The sequence below is a fragment of the Chinchilla lanigera genome, unplaced genomic scaffold (genome assembly GCF_000276665.1).
Source record: "Chinchilla lanigera isolate Chin_1 unplaced genomic scaffold, ChiLan1.0 scaffold00016, whole genome shotgun sequence".
Lineage (NCBI taxonomy): Eukaryota > Metazoa > Chordata > Mammalia > Rodentia > Chinchillidae > Chinchilla > Chinchilla lanigera.
The window spans coordinates 27,363,947-27,373,954 of NW_004955417.1; the positions used below are offsets into that span (position 1 = coordinate 27,363,947).

The 10,008-nt window shown below is 55.7% G+C and overlaps 1 protein-coding gene across 2 annotated transcripts in view; it reads left to right on the forward strand.

Moving 5' to 3' along the window:
* The window catches only part of Atp6v1c1 (ATPase, H+ transporting, lysosomal 42kDa, V1 subunit C1), a gene marked incomplete in the record, with an annotated part of 35,626 nt that overhangs the window by 23,031 nt on the left and 2,587 nt on the right, over nt 1-10,008 (forward strand). For both annotated transcript variants that reach the window (XM_013512778.1, XM_013512779.1), the window contains 6 exon segments: nt 430-521; nt 1,792-1,890; nt 3,632-3,700; nt 8,169-8,261; nt 8,344-8,437; nt 9,976-10,008. In XM_013512778.1, coding sequence (XP_013368232.1) covers nt 430-521; nt 1,792-1,890; nt 3,632-3,700; nt 8,169-8,261; nt 8,344-8,437; nt 9,976-10,008 — 480 coding nt within the window.

Here is a 10,008-nt window from a genome sequence, read left to right on the forward strand (position 1 = left end):
GATTGAAGCCTTTGCTGAGGCATCTTCAGCCCCAGGGGCCTGCAGCCCGTTGACATGATTTTTACAGTAAAATATCAGTGGGATTGCAGGCCTGTGGTGCTGGCCCTGGAGAGGCCAAGACAGGTCAGGGCTGCTCTGGACTGCACAGCCGACACTGTGCTCCACGGCCCCCCAAAAGCAGTACCGTAATACAGTAATGACAGGTACACTGCGTGCAGACTAAAACATTACTAGGAGACATTCATGTGGTGAAAATGAAGGTGGTTATTTTTTAAGTGACCCTTTAATGTAGTTTTAGAGAATAGGATATTCTTACATCAGGAACTAGTAGTAATTTTTGTAGACGTTAAAAGTCCAACTACTTCAGTTATTTTAATGGAAGTTGATGCGGGAAAATCTGATGTGTTTTTATCCTTTTCTGTGTTGAAGGGAGTAACACAGATTGATAATGACCTGAAGTCCCGCGCCTCCGCATACAACAACCTGAAGGGGAATCTTCAGAACCTGGAGCGAAAGAACGCGTGAGCACCGGGGCCCGCGGGAGCGGGGCTTGCCCTGAGCAAGGGTGCCGGGCTTAGTGCCTTCCAGCTGCGCCGCTGCTGGGATGGCAGAGGTGTTGTTTTTAGTCTGCTGGAGAAAAGTTCATTAACCTAAGTTTGCAGAATTCAGGCAGAAACAAGTGTGGCTGGTTGTTTATTTCATAAACACCTGTGAAGCAAGTCATGATTTATCCCTTTATCCATTTGGGATATCTCACTAAAAGTGTTTCTGAGGTGGACTGTTCCAGGCCAAGGCCTAGGGTCGTTGCAGAGCAGTGACCTGCTGTGTAGAACCCTGTCGTGATGCAAGTCTAGGCTTTCCCACTGCTGTGACTGCCCCCGGAGTGAGACGTCCTCAGCCGCGGCACGGAACTCTGGAGGTGTGCACACGAGGCCCAGAGAAAGGGGTCCCGAGGTGCTGTCGTCCCAGAACCGGTCAGGATGTTCCTGCCCCGGGCACATCCCACCCCCCGGAAGACCAGAGACTGGTGGGAAAGAGCGATTAGTGGGCTAAGTGACGAGAACTGCTGGCGTCAGCTGATGTCAGGGAGCCGGGAAAACCGAAGGTGCTGCTTAGAGGATGTGACTCCGTAATTACAGCAAAGTCCACTTTAATTGCTGTCTGAGGAGCAGCCTTTCTGTCGGGCTCTGGCAGCAAGGAAGGCTGAGTTAGCACAATTACAGCAGGCTCGGAGGAGGCTGTGAGGGCAGACTGGAGGGGCGCCGTGGAGGTGGCTGGCTGTTGGCTTCTTGGGTAGTGTCTTGCTTTTCTTTTGTTGTTGGGACAAAATACTTGATGCCCAAATTAAAGGAAAGGTTTATTTAGCTCACAGTTTGTGGAGGTTTCAGTCCATAATCAGCAGGCTCCAAGGCAGCATAGAACATGGTAGGGGGCAACAGTTTGTGATAGCAGAAGACAGCAGAAGCAACAAGAGCGAAAGGGAAGAGCTGCCGCAAGCAGCCTCTTTCCCTGCCTTACATTGTAAGGAAACTACCTGTCCCAGGCCAGTGTAGCACTCACACCCATAATCCCAGCACTGGACCACGGACCAATCAAAAATTCCAGAAGCCCTCCCCATGACTGCATGAGGCCTTGGGGGACAGCTAGACACAAACCATGAGAGGCAGCGCAAGGCTGAAGGCACGGAGCCCTCTCGTGAGACGTGTTTTTAGTGCGTGTGGAGATGGCTGGTCTGCTCTTCGCTTGTGTGACAGCAGCACGCAGCTCTCTAACCGTCTCCTTCCTCCTCAGAGGAAGTTTGCTCACCCGAAGTCTGGCGGAGATCGTGAAGAAGGACGACTTTGTTCTGGACTCGGAATACCTTGTCACCTTACTGGTGGTCGTTCCCAAGTACGTATCTCCTTGTGAAAGTCCAGGTAATGTTAGTGTCTGGTACTGCAGTTTGAGGTTTTCCAAAAATGTGTACAGAAGGAGCATGACCTGTCACCAGCATTTTGTTGTGTGGCTTACACAGTTACAACTTCAGATTGGTAGAGTTGGCTCACTAAAAACGAAAGGCTAAAGTAGTGTTTTTGTTTTGTTTTTTGAGACAAGATTTCACTGTGTAGCCCAGACTGGCCTCAAATTCATGGCAATCCTCCTGCCTCAGCCTGCTGGGATAGCAGGCGTGCGTCACCATACCCGGTCTAAATTAGTGGGATTTTTAAAAACAGATTTTAGATTTTTTAGAATTGGAAAGTCTTTTTTTTTTTTTTTTTTCTGGAAAATCTCTATGATTAGTTGGACAAATTAGAGCCCTGTAGAACCAAAGAATGGATTTGATCAAGGTGAGCAAATTATTTCCTGTCAAGGGCCTGATAATAAGCATTTTTGAGCCGGGATAGAAGTGCCTTTGGCTCTGCTGGCGGTGTGATCTATCACTATGCGTCTCACCGTGTCAGCTGTGTGGCTCCAGTGAAGCAGCCGCAGACGATGTAGAAATGAAAGGTGAGGCTCTGTGTGCGAAGAACTTCACCCCCCAGCACAGGCCGTGCCGTGGGTGCAGCATGCTCCCGGGCTGCCTGCCTCGGAGCTCCTCTGACCAGGCCCTCTGTCCGTGTTGGGGAAGCGAGGCCTGCGAGAGCGGCAGGTCGGAGCTTGGGCCGTGGGAGACGGCTGTCAGCTGCGTCTCGTCCTACACTGCAGTCTGCCTGTCGGGACTGTGGGGGGACCCGGGCTGTTTTCAGAGCGTGCTTGTGTGAAGCCTCCCTTGCTTGGAAGCTGCTCATTTTGGTCAGGTTAGGGCCCTGCAGTGCCAGAAGCAAAGGGAGGGAAGCAGCTCCGTGGGCTCGTGGCGCTGCAGTGTTGTGTAGGCTCTTAGATTTCTCTCTGCACGCGGAGAAGGGTGTAAAACTAAGGGGTTCACTCCACAAGTTTAGTGTTGTAGTTATGCAATTTTTCTGCTATTTTGGAACACTGATTATTTATAATACATTTCTGTGTATCTGTGCTCTTGCACCACATGGGGAAATCACCTTTGCCAGTATGTCTCATTCAGCCTTGCCTTAAAATTTGTGTTTAGAATCCCAGCGTCTCACAGTTTTCTGTCCCTCGTAGCTGACACGTGGGGCTGCCTGTGGCGCCTTGCACACGACACTGCGTCTCTCAGCCCCGGCTTGCGTGTGCTGCGTTCGTCTCGCGTTGTGGCACAAAGCTGCCCCCCCACGCCTGTGGCCTTCGCCCTGTGGCCTCGGGCGCTTCGGCCCTCCTGCTTCCCGCCCTCTGTGCTTTCTGTACATGGTCTTCTCAGCCCTTCACACTGGCCGGGATCAGAATGACGGTGATCTGGGTGTGGGCTGTTCTCATGTACCCGAGGCCTCACGCTTACCCACCAGAGAGGTGGAAAACCTCGGAGCGTCAGCGCGGGGCTCGCTTCCTCTCCCAGCACACGGCCGGGCCCCTGTGCGGCAGTTGCTGGACACGAGGCGGAGCACACGGTGTATTCAAAAGCCGTCCTCAGCGGGAACACCTTTGTTAACTGTAGCCGCGGTTCCTTTTTGCACATCCCCCCCGCCCCCGCCCTGCTCTCCCTTCCTGGTGCGGCGGGAAGCAGGCCTGCTGTCCGGCCGGGCTGACCCTACCTCTCCGGCAGGTTGAACCACAACGACTGGATCAAGCAGTACGAGACGCTGGCCGAGATGGTGGTCCCCAGGTCGAGCAAGTAAGTTGGGGTCTCCGCCAGCTGTCTGTGTCCTGGAGTTCCTCCTAACGGTTTGGACGTCGTCTTCGTTTTGTGGTAAATTTATAACTCCAGAAGCAGCATTTTTACTTGGCCCAGGCTGGCTGAGGCGTTCAGTTTATAGGCCCGAGGCTGGAGCGTGCCAGGTGAAGCCATTGGCCCAGGGCCTCACACGTTGCTTGTGGCGGGGCTGGGACCGAAACCCAGGTCTCTGGTGTGGAACCTTCTTCGGCCTTGGGCTGCCCAGCGCGTGATTGATTCCCCAGTTTCTCTTGAAAAGAAGTGGCCCAGGTGGCCACTCACGTGAGTGCTGTGTTGCCCTCCATTGATACGCCAGATCGCTTCCTGCCTTTAAAAAAGTCTTTACTAGTTTCCCGGTTTGACACACAGTGTGGCGTGTAGTATTTACACCTGCCTGCGAAACTGCTTGGGAAGTGGTTCTCGCTGTCGTAGGTGAGGGAGGCTGGTGCTTAAGTGGTTGCCGCAGTGTCCGGTGTCTGAAGTGGCAGGGCTAGGACCGGACTCCTCTGGTCCCGCAGGCTTCTAATGCTGCTCTGGGATACGTTCCCCTGCGTCCTGCCACCGCCTCGCAAGGTATTCTCGGAGAAAGTCCGAGACACGTGTGTCTGCGCCCAGAGTCCTCAGGGAGACCTTAGAAAAGACAGGTGGAGGAGCAGCCGTGTTAGGAAGGCCGGCCCGTGACGTCGTTTCTCCCCTCATGTCGTGTCATGAGACGGGGAGGGCCTGGGTTCTGTTGTGCCTCCGCTCGCCCTTGCTGTGTGGTCTGGGGTCAGGCTGTCCATTGGCCTGGTTTCCTCTGTAAGCTGACGAGGGCCCTTCCCGTGGCCGTGTCCAGGGCTGGCCAGCAGCATGCCGACAGTCTGGGAGCATAAGTAGCGCCCACGTCCTGTCAGTGTTGCTCTTAGAGAACTGAGCCATGAACGGTGCTCCCGGGGAGTTTCCCGTGGGAGGGGCGCCCTGCACGATGCCGTCCCTGCCCCGTCCCCCGGCCCCCGTCCCAGCCTAGGCAGAGGACGGGGTGAGGACACAGGGCACCGAGACCTTCGGGAAGACACGTGCAGGCCGTGGGCTGCTCAGGCGGCCCCAGCTCGCTCAGGAGGGAAGGCTGTGAGCGCATCCCTTGGGTGGGTCCGGCCTTGGCCAGCTGACTTGGTGGTGGGAAGGGGAAGACAGCAGGCGGGAAGAGTCGCCACGACCGCTTGTCATCTGGGTGAGCCAAGGGCGCTCGCTGCCCTCCGCGGTCCCCGACCTGTGCCCGCCGGCCGCTCAGTTGGGAGCTGCCCGGAGTGTGCAGAGTGGGCTGGGCTCGCCCTGGCCCGGCCTGGCCTGGCCTTCCCTCCACTCACAGCTGGCTGTGAAGGAAGCCTTTGGGTTGCCATAGTAACCCAGGTCTCTGAGTAAGTGCTGCGTGTCCATTGTTCTGAGTGCTGTATGCCAGTCTCCAGTTGGCCCGATGCATTATAGATGGTGACACTCACTTGATACTCCCTGGCAGGCCGGGCTGGTGGGTCAGCCCACAGGGACAGTGGAATTTGGAGGTAGAAAAACAGATTGAAAAGTACTATCCTCAAGCTTAAAACAGACAATGTTTCTCTTCTCTCTTTTTTTCCCTAAGTACTAGGGATTGAATCTGGGGCCTTTGCACCAAGCTACATCCCCAGGCATTTTTTGTGTTTATTCTGAGACAGGGTCTTGCTCAGTTGCCCAGGCTGGGCTTGAACTTGCCACCCTCCTACCTCAGCCTCCCGAAGCGCGGGGATTACAGGTGTGTGCCGCCACGTCCGCTGACAGTTTTACTTCTAGAATGCACAGAGTGTGCATATTGCAAGCCGTTGCCCTTTGGTTGGCGGGATTGGCCCTGGTGCCCGTGCGCGGTGAGCGGCAGGGTGGGGGCGGGCGGGGCTGGCGGCTGCTTCCTGACACTGTTGTCGAGGGGCACTCTCCATGTGCCTGCCGCATGACCACTGTCCTTTTTCCTACCCTGAAATTTTAGAAAGTCTGATTGGATCTCAAACATAGTTAAGAAAGAGAGAGAAACTTGAAAGTGCAGTGCCGGCCTGCTGAGCGGGACCTGGGCACCGCACCTGCTCCGATGGCGGCTCTCGGCGGCCGCTGCTCAGCCCAGCGCAGGCTCAGACAGGGCAGGCGGCTGGGCGGGGCTGCGGCTGGGCGGCTTCGAGGTCCCAGAGAGCGCTGGCCCTCGCTGCCGAGCGTGGCCTCGCAGTTCCCTCAGAGACTGGGCTGCACTGCTGAGGGGGATGCGGGCTCAGCTGCGGGGTGTGTGGGCCCCGGTGGGCACAGTTCTGGCTGGCAGGGCCTGGCGGGGACGCGCTCGGTTCCTACTCCCTGGAGAACGGGGTCCGGGCCTCTTCTCTGCATGGCTTCTGTCGCTTTCCCTTGAGTTCCCGTGTCACTTCTGTCACTGCTGCTTGTGCCTGGGACTGCAGCCGTCCCCTCCCTGAGGATCTCGAGGTTGGCACCTTTCTCCAGGGTCTGCGGCTGCCCCTCCCTCGCCGTCGGCCTCTGCCAAGGGTTTGCCTCTGGAGTCTGAGAACCTCTGAGCCGGCCGGGTTAGGGTTTTGTGTTTTCTGACGTCATCTCTCCCTCACTGCCTGGACTGTTCCCAACTAGTCACACGCGCTCCTCCTGCCTCTGCCTCCCGAGTGCTGGGACCACAGGTGAGGCTACCACAGCTGTCACCTGCCTCTGTCCCCGTTGTCTTCACTCACGAAGCTGCACCCTGCTTTTGCCTTCCTCCCCTCCGCCTTGGCGTTGATTTCCTCTCCTCATTTACCTGCTGGCCGTGGGCTCCGCACACTCACCCCAACCTGCGGCAGCCCCTGCCCTGCCCCGCATGGCCTGTGCCTCTTGGTACTGAGCTCCACGAGGCCTTGACCCTGCCCTGTGTGCACCCGAGACTCATGCCTCTCAGTTGGGGTACTGTCAGCCTGTCCAGGCCCTCTGTGGATCTGGTCCCGAGAGCCCCACGAGGGCAGGGGTGACATCATGTGGCTGCGGCTCAATGCATGCCAGATGGCTCAAAGGCCACACGCTGACGACGTGTGGCTGTGTTTCCTGAGCTTTGTAGGACTTCTCCTGGGGACAGAGAAGGCAGATGAGGTGGCTTTGGTTTTTTTTTTTTTTGAGACAGGATCTCACTCTGCAGTTCAGACTGGCCTTAAACTCACTATGTAGCCCAAGCTGGTCTCAGACTCACAGCAATCCTCTTGATTCAGCCTCCTGAGTGCTGGGATTACAGGCATGGGCCACTACACCCGGCTGAGGTGGCTTTTACAGACTTGGTTTGCTTTTTTGAGACGGGGTCTGGCTAACTAGGTTATAGGCTGCCCTTGAACTCACAGCAGTCCCCTTGACTCAGCCTCCCAAGTGTTGGGATTACAGGGCTGATTGTGCATGCCTGTCATCCCAGCACTCAAGAGTGAGACCCTGAGTCAAAAAAAAAAAAAAATTGCCCCCAAACCAAAGTATCTTTAAAGCCCATAAATACCCCTTCAGTTTTATGAAACTTATTTTATTTCAAGAGTGCCTCATTGTAAATGAAAACTGAATGTTAACAAAGCCATGAAGGGCCCAGGAGTACTTGGGAGCGCGGCTGTAGTAGTGGCTGGCAGTGGTGGCCAGACTTAGCTGTGTCCACGCAGTCCGTGTGGTTTTTGTCTGTCTGTTCTATCTCAGTAAAGGTGATTTATGCAATATCACAAACCTTAGAAGCTTGTGGAAGACAAGGACAGAAAGCCCGGCCCAGGGTCCCTGCCACAGCCCCACCCTGCCTCCTAGCCGGTGCAGGGGCGCTGTCCCCGGGGCAGCAGAACTCCCGGAAGTGGAGTGGCGTATTTTAGGGGCCACGCAGCTTATCCTTCCAAGGAGCAGCTTTCCCACCCCACAGTCGCACTGGCCTTTCTGGTGGTTCTGCTCCGTGGCGCTCACGTCTGGGAAGGGCTTCGGGGTGAAGTCGCAGAGCTGCAACTCTGACACTCCGCGGTTTGGAGGGGGGCTCGGCCACATGGGCAGCACCCTGGGCCCGGCCAGGTGTGGGCTTCGAGGCTGGGCGTGGTATGCGGGGCCGGCAGGCAGGAGAGGGTGCACGGACTGCGGGAGAGCAGGGCGCGGTGCCTGCGAAGCCTGCAGCTGGGTTCTGCTGCTCGGGCCCAGTCCATGGCTGATGGCGTTGGTTCATAAGAAGTTGGGTGATACAGGGTGCGGAGGCGTTGGCACTGCGGCCTCAGCCTCAGAGCTGAACCCTGAGCAGCCTCTGAGTTGGAGCGGAAGGACGCGTGATGAGTGTTCTGGTGGCCTGGGCATGGCTGTTGTCCCCTGCTGTCCGTCCCTTCCTCCCTCCCGACCCCACCCTTGGAAGGAAGACGCTGCCAAGGGCAGTGCTTGAGACGAGCTTGTCTCTCTCCCCCAGTGTTCTCTCGGAGGACCAAGACAGCTACCTCTGCAATGTCACCCTGTTCCGGAAGGCCGTCGACGACTTCCGGCTCAAAGCCAGGGAGAACAAGTGAGTCTGCTTTTCCTGTTTGTGTCGTCTCCTTGGAGCAGCTGTGGATGGTGTGGGCCAGCTTGTTTCTCCCCAAATGCAGATTCATTGTTCGCGACTTCCAGTACAACGAGGAGGAGATGAAGGCAGACAAGGAGGAGATGACGCGGCTCTCCACCGACAAGAAGAAGCAGTTCGTACGTGTCTGGTCTTGTCCGTTGTGTCGGGCCCACCGTGGGGGCGCTGCTTTCCTCTCAGATTGCCCTGAGGATATTTGGGGTTACTTTTCTGTTGAATAGTCAGTGTGTTTCCTCTAAACACGCTTAGCTGTGTAAGTAGTTCTCCTAAAAATACTTAGCTGAAAAGGAAGTGCTCTGCCTGCATCCAAGCCAGGCGCTAATTTTAAGCATGGGCGTCTGGTGACCGTCTTGTAGGGAAGCGGGGCACGAGTCCATGAGGCTCTCTTCACAGCAGGAGCGTGCACTTTCCCGAGGGCAGTCTTTTCCGTCCTCAGGCGTCCAGGGAAGCGGTTTGCATTTGCCCTGGTGAGAGCACACCGCCGTCCCCCAGGACATGAGGCAGAAGCCCTTGTGGCGGGAGGCGGGAGGGGGGCGGGAAAGGTGAGGTCCCCTGAAAGTGTCCAGGTATTGCACAGACCACGTCTGCGCCTGCAAGGGAGAAAGCTGTCCCTGGGCAGGGCTGTCCGGGGTGGCCACCGTGCTGGGGAGGAGGCAGAACCTGTTCAAAGAAGGGAGATTTTGACCGAATGTTTCCGTTTCATTATTCTTTCTGCCTAAATTAATGGGCTGGTACATCCCAGTGAGCCTCGTAATGTTACCCAAATGTTAGCTGAGTTGGTAGTGCATTTCTTTGAAGTATGAAAGGAGAGATTAGTTAAAATCTTTTCCTAAAAGGAGGTATTTAATCATACTGAACGATTTAAACCAGGCATGGTGGCATACTGCCGAAGGCTGAGGCAGGAGGATCACAAATGTGAGTCTAGCTTGGGCAGTTTGGTGACTCAGTGAGAGAGCTCGTGTCAAAATAACGAGTGGAGAGAGCTGAGGCTGCAGCTCGGTGTGCAGGCCGTGGGTTCAGTCCCAGTGCTGCCGGCAGGTGCATAGCCAGGCGGGCTGCGTGACAGAATCAGTGCCAGTCCGTCCCGGAAGAAGTGGACAGACCCAGAGGAGAAAACGCGGAGCTGGGCTGTTGAGTGGCTGTTGAGTGACTCATTTTCACAGCTCTTTCATCTTTCTTCCCGAGAGTTATTTTTGAATTGAATTTTGTATACATGTATTAAACGTTTTAGAGTATTTTATAGTAAGTTCAGATTTTTATATTTGAATTTTCAGACCCAGGGCACGTGTTTAAACCACTTTATACCAGTTTAAACTACTTCTGTAAAAGTGTATGTCTTTGTGTTATTGTCAGGGGTGTAGCTCAGAGGAGGAAACGGCATCAGCACTTGCCGGTACCTAAGAAAGCCTAGATTTGTCTGTGTTAGCAGGTTGGTGTACCCGCTCCAGTGTCTGCCGAGGCTGCCGCTGGAGGGTGACCTTCCTGTAACCCAGGGCTGCGAGGTCGGACAGTCCGAGACCGGGGTAACGAGAGGGAGCCTCCCGGCAGGGGCTCTGTGCGGCCCTTCTCCGAGGTTACCGGGAGCCGGCTGTCGGAAAAGCTCGACCTTTTTGCCGTCCGGAGATGAGATGCGTGTGATGTTTTTTTCTTCTTAAAGGGACCACTTGTGCGTTGGCTGAAAGTGAATTTC